The sequence below is a fragment of the Nothoprocta perdicaria genome, unplaced genomic scaffold, assembly GCF_003342845.1.
Source record: "Nothoprocta perdicaria isolate Ctin4 unplaced genomic scaffold, notPer1 scaffold_57, whole genome shotgun sequence".
NCBI lineage: Eukaryota > Metazoa > Chordata > Aves > Tinamiformes > Tinamidae > Nothoprocta > Nothoprocta perdicaria.
This window is the reverse complement of record NW_020455832.1, coordinates 2,532,035-2,545,614: the sequence shown is the minus strand read 5'-3', so window position 1 is coordinate 2,545,614 and position 13,580 is coordinate 2,532,035. Positions and strand designations below refer to the sequence as shown.

At 43.8% G+C, this 13,580-nt stretch overlaps 1 protein-coding gene across 1 annotated transcript in view; it reads left to right on the top strand.

Annotated features, from left to right (window-relative positions):
• The window catches only part of SVIL (supervillin), a 103,968-nt gene extending 93,693 nt beyond the window's left edge, over positions 1-10,275 (top strand). Inside the window, exons 30-38 of the mRNA XM_026048755.1 lie at positions 611-762; positions 1,949-2,054; positions 2,870-3,077; positions 3,737-3,870; positions 4,550-4,705; positions 5,057-5,200; positions 8,536-8,657; positions 9,082-9,237; positions 9,347-10,275. Coding sequence (XP_025904540.1) covers positions 611-762; positions 1,949-2,054; positions 2,870-3,077; positions 3,737-3,870; positions 4,550-4,705; positions 5,057-5,200; positions 8,536-8,657; positions 9,082-9,237; positions 9,347-9,433 — 1,265 coding nt within the window. The 3' untranslated portion in view covers positions 9,434-10,275. The remainder of the gene's footprint in view (positions 1-610; positions 763-1,948; positions 2,055-2,869; positions 3,078-3,736; positions 3,871-4,549; positions 4,706-5,056; positions 5,201-8,535; positions 8,658-9,081; positions 9,238-9,346) is intronic.
• Positions 10,276-13,580: the final 3,305 nt, after the last annotated feature.

The window sequence follows — 13,580 nt, the reverse complement described above, 5'->3', positions numbered from 1 at the left end:
GCTAACTGCAGTGAATACTTTTTTAAGGAGTTGCTGCTAGCCCTTTCTCCAGACCAACACGAAAGCTGGAGTTAACTGAAAAAATCTTAATTATCCAGACTTTTCGTTTACCACTGCAAAACACTAGTGTTGTATTTCTTGTTCTCCTGCCTTTTTTCATTCTAATACCCCTTTACCAAGAAAGCATTTTTTGTGCCTGCAGCCTTCTCAACAGTTACCGTGTCCCRTTTCCCTCCGTAGCCAGCTAGTCTCCTGCTGCCAAAGAGCAGTGTGTAATGGGGAAAAGGAGCCACAAGGCACTCTGGTAGCATGGCTGGATGTAACATTTCATGTGCACATCTGCTCAAGTGATGCCAGTTACTGCTCTCCTGAGAGCACTGGTTCTTTGGGCAGCATGGGCATCTCTGCACATGGGGATGGGCTTACGTCCATCCAGATGACAACAATGTTGTCATAGAGGCCTATGGACTTGGTGACTTAACGTTCCTCCAGCTGGGCATCCTCTTCACTGTTCTGAACAGTGTTGAATTGGCAAATGAGATTATAACCCATGTGGTGTTCCTGTGTATATCCAGAGTTGTGTCTCCAGCATGTGCCTTCTCTTTTGCAGTTGGAAGCAGGCAAAAAGGAGAGCAGCAAGTAAGGGCTGTTGGAAAAGAGAAGTGTGTGTACTTCTTTTGGCAAGGGAGACACTCCACAGTGAGTGAAAAGGGGACCTCAGCACTGATGACGGTGGAACTTGATGAAGAGAGAGGAGCACAGGTGAGCTTCCTGCAGACCTAGGTGGAAATCCTGGTAAGATTTGCCTGCCCAAATAGCCACAGATGGTAAATTTGGGGGATCTTTTTTGCCTCCTCCCTCTCTGTAAAGGGAGTATTCTTACAAGTATGAATAGCCAGCCCTACAGGCCGCTTTTGAATTAATTCCAACTTCTGGACAGACATCAACTCCTTTATCAACTCCCAGATCCCTCTTCTGAGATGGTATTTGAGGTCGGCTGAAGAAGAATGTCTTTTCTCTCCTCCTCCCAGGAGTAGGTGAAGCACAGTTAAACATTTTAGTGCCTTGCCTTCCAGTACATGTTCAGACAACAGGACTCTGTCTCCCTCATGATGCGAGCATGAGAAGCACCTTCTTTTGTTGAGTTCTGTCAGAAGCACTTCCTGCAAGGCCTAGACATGGAAATGCATTTGAAGTCAAGTTTTGCATTTGCTCACGGCGCAGTCATGGAACTTACTGCCTTGTTGTGCAGGCTTGCCTGCTTTGTCTTCAGCTGATTGTTAAGTTTTGCTGTGACTTAACTGTTAACAGTGCACAAGGAGGGAAGGGGGACGTTTGTTTCCTTATCTTGATTATGGTGTAATTAGTTCAAACACTGGGCAAATGAAATGAGCAGGAATGAACAGGAGTTCCCCCATGAGAGGCTCAGTTATGTTTGGCCTGGAGTGTGGGATGTGCTGCAGTGCAGCCAATGTAACAACCGGCTCTATCAGTTCCATAACTCTGCCCTAAAGTTTAGCAAGTAAAGAACATTCCTGATGGTTGCATGAACTAATTCTATGGCAAATTTTAAACCTACTTCCGTTCCTACAGCTTTTCCAAAATTGATTCAAATAAACTGTGAATTTGAGCAAGGTAGCCTTTGAATCAAAGCCTGAAAAATTTAAATGGCTTAACTTTAAATTACATATTTTTTGGTATTACTTATCCTGAAATTTTTGATTTTTTGGATTTCAGATATAGATTTCTCTTAAGTATACATATGACACTCGTTGTGTGTTGATGTCTGTGGTACTTTAGACAACAGTGAGCAGTTTTCAAAGTACAAGGAAAACCATCTTTGAGGTGGTCAGAACTATATGACTTTTAATAATCCATAGGGAGAAGCTTTCCAGAGTCTGTATACTTGCTTTGTATTTTAAAGGAGAATGATGTTTTCAATTTCTAGGTGCAAGTGCTTCAAGGGAAAGAACCGCCATGTTTCCTGCAGTGCTTCCAAGGAGGGATGATTGTGCATGCTGGAAGAAGGGAAGAGGAAGAAGAAAATGCACAAAGTAAATTACTGTTATTTAGGAATTTCTACTCCAATATATTTTTTCTTTTTTCTTTATTTTTTTTTACCTGTTATTATTTTTAATTTTTTTTTTTAGGGGGGAATGACTTTAAACGCATTATCAGCTACCACTCTCTGTAGAAAAAAAAGAGCAACAAAAGCCATGAGCTAGCTTAGCTATGCTTTGCTTTCAAGGTAGTTTTTTGCCCTTGAGCTTAGAATGGATTTTGTGACCCTAAAGCAAGCTCATTATGCTGTATCAATATATATACAAATCGTTCCAGCTGCATTTTAATTAATTAAAGTACCTGTTAGCTTTAAAATACATTCTTCTCCATACAACCCACTAAAATTAGTATTTTTACTAATTTCTCCCATAACTGAAATACAACTAAGCTTAATTTTGTGCTAGCTCCTTGAATGCTGCTGTTAGTGTAGGAGAGCATCAGCACAGCTGCTGCTTGGGAGTGCTCCACTTCCAATCCGAACAGAACCTCCTGCACCTGAGCTGCACACACGAGGAGGAGCCCAAGAGAAGCCCCACTGCATTTGTTCCCCTTTTGGTTTCCATATTAGAGCAGAAAGAAACCTAACTCTCATAGAAGGTTTCATATTGATTTTGTTCTGCAGCTTGGCTTCCTAAGCAGCTCTAGCCAAACTTGAAGCTTTCTCTGGTTCATTCTGTGATCAATAAAGATGTGCAGTGTGTGAAATTTATCCCCTGTGGAACACTGACCAACTGCTCCAGAGCAGAGATCTTGAATTTGAATCCCATGGGATTGTATGATACCTCTGTGCCATTCCTGTCTGCTCCAGGTGATTGGAGGCTCTATTGCGTGCGAGGAGAAGTTCCCAATGAAGGAAACCTACTTGAAGTAGCATGTCACTGCAGCAGCCTGCGATCCCGCACATCCATGATTGTCCTCAATATAAATAAAGCCCTCATCTACCTGTGGCATGGCTGCAAAGCACAAGCTCACACCAAGAACGTCGGAAGAACAGCAGCCAATAAAATAAAAGAGCAGTGAGTGTCTGACCTGTATGGTGGAAGTGTTTGTATCAACTGCCAGCTTATTAAAATAGAAGTCTGCCTCCAAGAAAAGTTGAAAAAAATAAAGCTGTCCTCAGTACAGTTGCATCATGTCCATGCTTAATAAGAGGCAGGAACGACAGGGAGTTGATTCTGTGGAGTGGGGGAGATGCATGTTCTCCAGTCTCTTTCATTTAGGGTCAAATGCACTTAACCTTTTCCTTGTTTTAATTACATTTGCAAAAAAAAAAAAAAAATCCCTTTCCATTTTGAGAGCGATGTTCAATAGCTGAGTGGCAAACTAAATATCAGTTGATGGAAAGAATAGAAACAAGGAAAATGAACCGTGTGGATTTGGGGAGAAGAAATGAATTGGGGAAACAGTGAAGGGGTGTCACGGAAGGGGAGAGCATTGGTTACAAAAATGAGCTACAGGAATTACTAGAGAGAGCTCATGTTAGCTATGAGAATGGTTGCTCAAATTCCACATTGTTTGTTCATATTCCTGTTGCCATTTTCTCAAAGACTGTTTATCTGGGGTGTGCCACGAGTCTGTAGGGGTTTCTTGGCGTGTAACTGGAGTGTTCACAGGATGGTGAAGGTGAATTTGGGGCTGCAAAGTTGGGTTCACACTCTTCATTTGTGCGTTGTAGGTGTCCCCTGGAGGCAGGGCTGCACAGCAGCAGCAAGGTGACGATACACGAATGTGATGAAGGATCGGAGCCCCTGGGATTCTGGGATGCGCTGGGAAGGAGAGATCGAAAGGCCTACGATTGCATGTTGCAAGGTAGATCCACACAGATCTACATCCTACTGTGTGGCACTTAGTTTTTACTTGTCCACAACATTGTGAGATTTAATGTAAAGCTTTTGAAGAACTTTTTGGTAGCTGAAATGATCCCTCCAGAGAGGTGATTCCCCTCCTTCCCCTGCTCTCTCCCACATCTACCAAGCATTACTGTGGCGTATCAAAAGTATTGGAAAACTGAGTGCTTCATTCTCCCCCTTCTGTAGCCCCTCAGTCTTCATGCAGCTCAGAAGAACAGTTCCCAATGTTACTAATTCCTTTTGTTTCTCTTCTGAAGGGATTGGAGGGTGGTTCTGCACACATTCTTACCGAATCTTTACTTTGAAACTGCCAGCAAAGGTAGCAGGGGGATTGATTTATAAAGTGGAAAATTTGTCAGCCAAAAAGTAAACTCTGAGCGAGTTTGCTTCACTTAACCCACAAAACAGCCAGCTATGGAATGGCTGACAGTAACTAGCCAGGATCACATTCAGACGGATGGCAGGCAGCCCTTTAGCTTGGGTTCATTGCAGCTATTGCCAGTCCCCCAGGACGTCAGGTCAACTTGCTGGTTATTCAAAATCCAGAGAATTTACAGCCATTCTAAAAACTGATTTTTACATTCACTTCTTTTTTTTTCCTGTTAAAATCTTCTTTTTGTTGTTGTTGTTCTTTAAAGATCCTGGAAAGTTTAATTTCACCCCCCGCCTGTTCAGTCTCAGTAGCTCATCGGGAGAATTTTCAGCCACTGAATACACATACCCTTCAAGAGATCCCACTGTCATCAATTCCATGCCATTCTTGCAAGAGGATCTTTACACTGCCCCACAGCCAGGTATGTGCTTTAAAATACTTACGTAACAAGAAACCAAGTAGCTTGGGCAGAGATTTTGGAGCTACAGTCTGTGCATATCTGATCTTACACAGAATAAGCAATAAAAGTAATGATTGCATGGTTAGGATGCTGAGAGCTAATCACGTGTCTCACAAAAGCTTGCTGTGAAAAATGCATCATTCAGATCAGAGGATCTGAGTTCAGCTGAGTTTCAGTGGACAAGGAACCAAAGGGATTAGTAAACTTGGAAATGATTCCCATGCTGATGCTCACAAGCATGCAAGGCTGAGGTCGCTTAGGGGATTCACTGGTAAGCGGCTGATGATGGGTTGTTATTTCTTGGCTGCACAGCACTCTTCCTCGTGGACAATCACCATGAAGTGTACCTGTGGCAAGGCTGGTGGCCTGTGGAAAATAAAATAGCTGGATCAGCTCGAATCCGATGGGCGACGGACAGGAAATGTGCCATGGAGACTGTGCTTCAGTACTGCAAAGGTAACGGGTTGCTGTTCTGGGCCGCTCCGCATTCGTGATCCCTTCCCCATGGTTATTGTCCTGAATTAAAAAGGAATTCTCTGGCAAATAAGCTCTGCAACTTGGGACAGAGCTGGTGACAACTGTCACATTCTGCTGTGGGCACTTGTACATTTGTAGAGGGGATATATATGTATTTTGTAAAGTAATTTTGTAATTTTTGGTTATGAAGGTGGGCCAGTCTTTCCTTACTAGTCCATGGGTTTAGAAAGAGGAGTAATTGCTGTATTTCTACTCAGTTTTGTCCTGTCACGAAGGGGAGTTGGTGACACCTGGATGGACACCACTGAAACCAGTCTTCTGAAAACCAGGGAGATACTGAAATGTGACTTTTATTAAACTGCATTATTGCTCTGTATGGTTCATCTCCTGGTTTCCCTGGCAGTGTCCAGTGCTGCTAAGGCTCCCAGAAACAGGAAGCAACAATGATGTTTGTCTGGAAAGAAGGCAATAAAGACAGGGCAACAGAACAGTTAGAAGGGTCTTTGGCACAACTATTGAATTCCTAAAGAGGAGGCCAACCTTTCCTCCCTCCTCCTTGTCTTTGTAAGCTGGACAGACAGTGATATGATGCATCTCGAGATCAGCTCGTAAGACTTGCTCAATATAGAGCAACCCACGCAGCAAAGTGCCCACAGTCACTCACACTAACGGGGGAGATGGAAATAATGTTCCTAGCTGASAGCTGTGATCTTCTGCTAATGAAAATCAAGTTTTCTGGTTTGCCCCAGCTGAGGTAGAATCTGAAATGTGTTTTGAGGCTTGGATGTTTTCCCAGATTTCTTGAACTTCATTGAGTTAAATAGTGGGATATGGCGTTAATACCTTCTGTATTGGATTGAATTTGCTGCCTCTGAGTTCCTTGTGTGCTAGATGCACAGTGGAAAGCTCTTCAGTGACTTCTCTGTGGCTCTTAAGTTTAGAATATGCATCATAGGACAGTTATTTTTGCTGGGTGCAACTTGTTAACCTTTGGCCATGACTTTGCAGTACTGGTGACTATTTTGCCTCTGCCTTGGGGGTCTCAAGAGCTTTAGCCCATGGCTGGGCAGCTTTGAAGCCAGTTTGTGTCTGTTAAAAACCTCTTCTCCTTTCCTGCCCCTCTCCCAAAGTTAATGTGCTCTCCCTTAGTGTGAATGGGCGCAGTGCTTCCCTGCAAGAATTAGGCTCTCCTGGTGTCCCGTCACTTCTCCTGATCTGGGGTTGGACAGTTCTGCCAACCAGTCCTCACATTTTACTGGGGTCAAGCTGTCAGCACTGACTTAACTATTCTGTGTCATTACTTACCAAGATGGAGAAATTAAGTATGAAGAAATATCAATCCTGCAATTATTTTGACTATCGCAATACATTTTGGGGAACGGAAGTATCTTAAAAGGCTTTTAGTTCTGATTTTCTTCTTCCCCTTCTGCCCCTCTGTTTTCTTTTCTTCTCCTGACTTGCAGTGTTTGATTGCACAGTAGTATGAAAAACATTGATTTATGACCCTGTATATTTCTTGAATTGACCAAGCAGTTCTCCATGTACATAAATCTTACTTAAGTTGTGATAATTTCTTGCAAGATTTGGTGGTTTTATTTGCTAAATCAGCACTGTGCTTGGAGTGCCAAGCTTCAGAGAGCCAGGAGAAGAAAAAACACTTAGTTTTCTCTTCAGCAAGGACATCAGCTTGTACTGAGGGCAGAGTTCATGTAGAGAAAATGTTTCTCCACTCACCTACTAAGTCATCTTACCAGATGGCTCCACCTATGCTGGAATATCATCAAATGAAAGTCTCATTTCTGCCAAAGTACTGAGTCTGGAGCAGTGCAACCGGAGCCGACTGACAGGTTATTTAAAACGCAAAGTTCAGAAGTATTTGCCAAATTATTTGTGGTAGAATGAATATAATCTCCATAGTGAAAACACATGGAAGAGAAAGCTTAAAATCAAATATGCAGATGACAAATCTCCTTGTCTAAATTGTGTAGTTTAAAGGATTCACATTCTAATATGTTTGTTAGGCAGCTCTTATCTCAAGTCTTCCCTTTCGTACCCGCTCTCATCAGTTCCATCCCGACCTCTGATGTGGAGCCAAGCGCGCAGTGTTCGGGTTGTGCAAACTTACTGGAAAGGGTGATGTCCACCTGCTGCCAGGCTCCCTTCGCCGTAAGCGTAGGTGGTGCCTACACAGAGCCAAGGGGCCCCTTGGCAATGGGCAGCTATCTGCCGTCCTTCACACGCTCCTGCATCCTGGCTCGCAAGAGTGCAGGCAGAGCCCATGGCAAACGCAGACAGCTCTTGCATAACTCACTTGTCCCATGGAAATCTTTGAGATTCTGTATGGGGAAAAACAGAATTTTGCAAGAAATTCTTTCTACAGGAAGCTATAGCCTTGGGAAGGGAGCTGGTTGCTCTCTGTTAGCTTCCCAGGCTTGGCAACACCTGAGGCTTTTCACTGCCTGCTCGATAAAAAAAATGACTAGATGGAGTTCCTTAAATCCAAGTAAGATGAAGATAATAGTTTTAGGGATAGTAGCTTGTCTCAGTCCCCGACTGCCTCTTTCCAAAAATATTCAGGGTTATCAGCACTTTTAAGTCTTTGTGATAGGATATAATTCAACCAGCCGTGCCTTTTTGCTTGTCCTTGGGGTTAGAGACTTCAGTTGTTTCTTGGCGAGAGCACCCATCGCTTCTGGGCCAGCCTGCTGCCCTGCCCTGTACAGCACAAGCCAAGGGCACTTCGGTGGCTACCAGAGGGAGGGCTCTCTGAAAGTCACCTGTAATTATTGTCCAGCTCCTGCAGAGCCTTCGTTACCTTTCAGGTTCCCTTCCTTCCAATTTGTAAATCCAGTCACTGTCGCAGACCTCAGGATCCCAAGTAGGGAGCCCCCAAGAAGCCACTAAAATTAAGTTTTGATTACTGCTGGCAGAATGTTTCTGGGGGATATTGGGAAGCTCTGCTTACCTGAACTTGGCTAATTTCAGGCCATTGCACACTGCTTGCCATATTCGCAGTTTTTGTAGACACTGGGTTAGGAAGTGACTGTGATTTTCTCCTCTGTGCATAGTTTAGTCTTTGGGTGCATAGTTCGGTCTTTGGATTCTGAAACAGTGAAAGGCAGATTTTAAAATACTGAAAAAACATGTAAAATGTGCCATACCATATCAAATATCCTGATGAAATAATGCTTCAAATGACTTCAAATGACTTTTCAGGAAGAAAATTTAAACATGCTCACAAGGCAGTTGTGTGATGCTGCAAAATATAAATATGGTGCTGTTTATAACTTATCCTTTTTTTTTAATACTTTCAGGAAAAAATGTAAAGAAGCCCCCCAAATCGTATTTAATTCATGCTGGCCTCGAGCCCTTGACCTTCACTAATATGTTTCCAAGTTGGGAACACAGGGAAGACATCGCAGAGATCACAGAAATGGTAAAAAGCACCACACGCTCTTTCCTATCCCTCTTAATTGTATCTGATGTCTGTAACATCCTTTTTCCTGTGCAGACTCCTGTCCTGTCCTGTTCAGGCTAATGCTTTGTCCTTTGGGGTTGGACAGTGTAGGAGAGCCATGACGTGCCAGCAGGCAAGTTCCGAGTGAATGGGAATATCGGAGGCGTTCCTGAGGCATTCCCCATGGCTCTTGGATTAAAAGGGGGTGGGAGGAAATGGAAGTGGGATGGGTGGTTTTGGTTCTCTTCTCTCTCCTCTCTCTTCTCCTCTCTCTTCTCCTCTCCTCCTCTCTCTCCTCCTCTCTCTCCTCCTCTCTCTTCTCCTCTCTCTTCTCTCTTTTTTTGTTTTTTTTTTCTTTCCAGCAGTGTAACCTGAGCTCCTCGTTGCCCCCTTTTCCCCACAGGACGCTGACGTTTCCAACCAGATAATCCTCGTAGAGGACGTGCTCGCCAAGCTGTGCAAAACCGTGTACCCACTGGCCGATCTCTTAGCCAGGCCGCTGCCTGAAGGAGTTGACCCCCTGAAGCTGGAAATTTACCTTTCGGAAGAAGACTTTGAGGTAGGGAGCAGGGGCCGCCGTGCTCAGCGTGTGTGTGTACCTTGCTGCTCAGCCATTTCAAAGCTGCGTTCATTTTCACTAATGGAACACGTGCTTGTTTTAAACACAGGTTGCATTAGACATGACAAGAGAGGAGTACAACGCACTGCCATCGTGGAAGCAGGTTAATCTGAAGAAGGCAAAAGGACTTTTCTAAGTCGTGTTTATTGGCGTGAGCACCAAAGGGATGCCCATTCTCACTTTCTATGCCCCTTAGCAGAATTTTACCCCACACTTGCAAAAAATAATCGGAAGTTATTAGTGACTACCTATCTGGAGGTGTGTAATACTGTAAAGGTTGGAGAGAACTCTTTGGAAATAGAAATTGATTTTGACTGTAAGGGTAACGTGTGTAAGCTCTGCTGTCCTATGCACTTAAACAGTAGTCTCTTGAGCTACTGCAGCAGCTGTCCTTTGGCTATATACAATACTTGCCATTTTTGTTTTTGAAGAAGTTCTCTTTGTAAAGTGTTATTTTGTTAGTTTGTGGATTACAAAGAATTTATATTTATATAAACACATAGAACAAGTATGTATTTAACAATGCAATATATATTCACTTTCAAGACTTTCATGTCCAAACTACAGGTAAGTAGCTGGATGGCAGTTGCTTGTACTGAACTAGCTATACCACCAATATGTATCTCTTGCTCATTCTGAAAAAATTCTCTTTGCAATAGGTAAGAATTGTTCTCAGTGCTGCTTCAGGTGCTAAACTGAACAAAGCGTTTGTATTTATAGCATGGGTTTCTTGAGAAACTGTGCGAATCAACCTTTATACTTTAATACCCAAAAATGTATAGTGCCTTGTTTTTTTGTGTACAGTTTATATACAAAAAAAAAAGATTGGTCTGCATTTTGAAGATGGCTTAGAAAGGTCTTCTATGTTACTTTTATAATAGTAGAAATAAAAACATCTCAGTTTCTATTACTTGTTGTAAACATTAAACATGTCTTTTGTGATATAAGGACTAAGTAAAAGCTTCTGAATAAACTCCTAGGAATGCTCTGATTTGTCATTGTTTTGTCCTGTAAAATTCCATGACATGGTATTCTATAAAAATTTTTTAACTTTAGATACTCACAGGTCTTGCACAAGTTGTAATTTGAAAAGCAGATAGTGTAGGAGAGCTCATTATACGAGATAGACCTAGGTTGTGCAGTGCTTTAACTAGGGCTAYATGTTGGAACAGGCATTGGCTTTTATCCTTCGAGTTGCCCGTTTTTATAGATGACACAGATTATTATGCCAGTTCTCCTCTGAAAACCTTTCTGACCTTTGTGCAATTGGGAGTAAAACTTGATGGGAAATGAGTATGGGATCACGTCCGTTCTTTCGATAAGCACTGGAGTCAGACTTGTTTGAATTCATCTAATTAGGCTATTGGATAGAGCAGTAGAGTTGAACTTTTGTTATTGCTTGACAGGTTTTTCAGGCATTTGGCACCTGCACCACGGCTGCTGCTCTTCCCCTGTGAGAGCCTAGTGGCTTTCACATTGTAAGTGCTGTCAGTGTAAGTAAGTTGTCTTCTGYAGTGCAGCCCTTTCAAAGCTATTCTTGCCTATTGGAGAAGGAAGCACCTGGACCAGTGACTGTTACTGCTTCTGGAACTGTCCTCTCGGGCCTGCAGAAATGGAGTGGCATCTGTGAGTGCATAARGCGTAGGCTTCACATTCTGGGATAAATATTGTTCCAGTGTTAAAATAGCCCCCTTTGGCATCAGCTAAGTTCTTAGCTAGCCTTTAGATATATATATAAATCAAAAGTTTAGAAGTACACAAGTATTGTTCAGCTGATATGAGATATTACAAATGAATTTTCAAAACTGCGGTATTTTCTTTCATTACTGGTTTCTGTCAAGAACTGAAAGTAACTAACCCAAGGAAAGGTAGCAGCAGGGTTCAGAACAAGCACTGCCACGTTTCTTGCACAGCCCCTGGAGCAAGGCAAGGTGTTGAGATGGGTGAGAGTTCCTCTGAGGTCCTCGGCCGTGCCTTTCCCATGGGATGCACTGTTTGGTTTGAGAAGGCATATTCTGGAATGTTAACAGTGACAAGACTATTCTTCGAGAACTAAAAGCTTTCCAAAGTCACCACTGTATTAATGCTGTTATCCARGTATTTTTACTCACGCGCATTTTCCTTTCAGCCTCCCTAGTGGTAAAATCAAGCTGGAATTAAGTCTTGTTTATTCATGTTCAGTCTGTTCTGTGGGGGTAGCAGGGCCCCCTGCTTTATTTTCTCTCCAGCAGAGAGGTGATTTGCATAGCGTGATTGACCTTGTTTTTCCCTCTGTCAGGGTAGCAGCATTTGCTTTTGTATTTCTGAACGCATCATCAGCCCTCCAAGGGCAAGAGCCACCCTTGCAGCCTCTGCAAGACTAAAGGACAAGTGAGCAGAGACCTGCAGATGCTAACAGTGTTCAGTGTTGTGACTCACAGAGTTCCCGTAATTTTAACACAATTTGGTTTCTCTTGTGCCAGCAGGTGGTGGGAGGGGGGCTAAAAAAAGATGAAGCCAAATTCAGTGGTGGCCAGTGACAGAAAGAGAGGTAACAGACCCAAACTGGAACAAAGGCAATTACATGATGTGTGGAGATACGTGGAAAAAGTCTTTACTGTGAGGGTGCTTGAGCAGGTTGCACAGAGAGGTGTGGAGCAGAGATTCAACAGCCGCTGGACACCGTGTTGGGCAGCCTGAACGAGGAGACCCTGACTGTGCCAGGGTTGGAGCTGATGGTCTCCAAAGGCCCCTTCTTACCTCAGCCATCCCATCAGTCTAGAGCATGTCAATGGAAGGCCTCAGAGCTGCGGTTCTGCTTCAGTTTTCTGCTATCTTTGCCCTCCACTGTGGGGAAACTTGTTTGGGACTAGAAATTAGGAGAAGACATTAAAATATTCAAGTGTTATTGCAGCCCTGCATTAGAAACAAAACTGAAAGAGGTTTTGTTTGGGCCTGGAGAGTGGGAGTTATTTGTTCAGCTGAATCTCTTAGTGCTATTTGGTTGTTTCAGATGGTCTCCAGAGAAAGCCCCAACAAGGTCAAGGGTTGAGCTCTCTTACAGGGGCTCTGCATTTGCAAAGACAGGATTCTGACATGACATTCTGGGTTTTCTCTCCTGCAGGCTTTGAATAGAGTCTTATCTCACATGGATTTGAACTGTTCGATTCTGACTCTTAAAAATACTGCACTTTGATTACACAAGCATTCCTGCACATTTAAGGGTTTGTCAGCAGTGAAATGGGCTGGAAACGTGAATACATCAATATGCTAAAGCAGCAAATAAAACATTATGTCTGAAAAACTTCTAGTTGGTATGCCTCGGGCAGAAAAGAGAAAAGAAGGCATAGAGAGGGGGAAGAAAAGCCCAGTCTTTAATGACTGGGAGCTTTGTTCACCCCCTAGCACCCTGCGGTCTCAAAAGGTGGTATCTAGCAGGGCCTGAGCTGGAGTCCAGGCTGAAATACCCCAGTGAGGAGATGGTTTCTGTTCAGGTGCCTGAGGGCCAGGCTGGCTGAGTCCTGCCCGGGAGCAGCCCCTCGCCTTAAACCTACTTGTCTGGAGGAGGCAGAAGGAAGGATTTTACCAGAGTGCCCTATTGACTCTACATTTCCTTTTGGGCGAGACAGCGGTTAGGACGAGCCTGTGGGTGCAGGTGGGTTGTGTGTTTGGGCAGCGCTAGCTCTGCTGAGGCCGCGGGTTCCTCTCTGCTCTGTGTGGGCGGCAGCCTCTAGGTGACCACGTCAGCCCGAGCTGCTGCCAGGGCTGCACGTGGCCGTCTGAGCTTCCCCCTGGGATTCGGCTTGGATGATGGATGGGCATGAAGGAGGCGCGATGCTTCTAATGCCAGGTAGCTTTTCCCTCCGYTCATCTGTTGCCCTGCTTTTTTCCCCCGTGCTCATATTTGTAGAGGCAGCAGTTTGAATGCTGGTTCCGTGTTGTCCCCCTGTGATTTAAGTGGGGTAAAATGAGCACCTGGGAGGAAAGTCAATTGTGAGTAACTATCCTGAGGGCACCCCAAGGAGGTGGTGGCTACAGCCCCCAGGGGAGATGAYTGCCTGATCGGCACTGGATCCAGGGCTAAGCTTTGGTAAACCCCATGACTAGGGGATAGTTTGGTCACAGTGTTAATTTCTATCTAACCAAAGTGTAATGTCCCTGTAGTAATAGTGATAATATTAACATCTTCCCCCCTCAAACTGAAATATTAACATATTTTTCCTTTATGTCAAGCCTTAATATAATCTGTGCTGACTTCTTGCCAGCTCGTCCCAGCAGATCCCAAATACACTTTAATTTTCTGG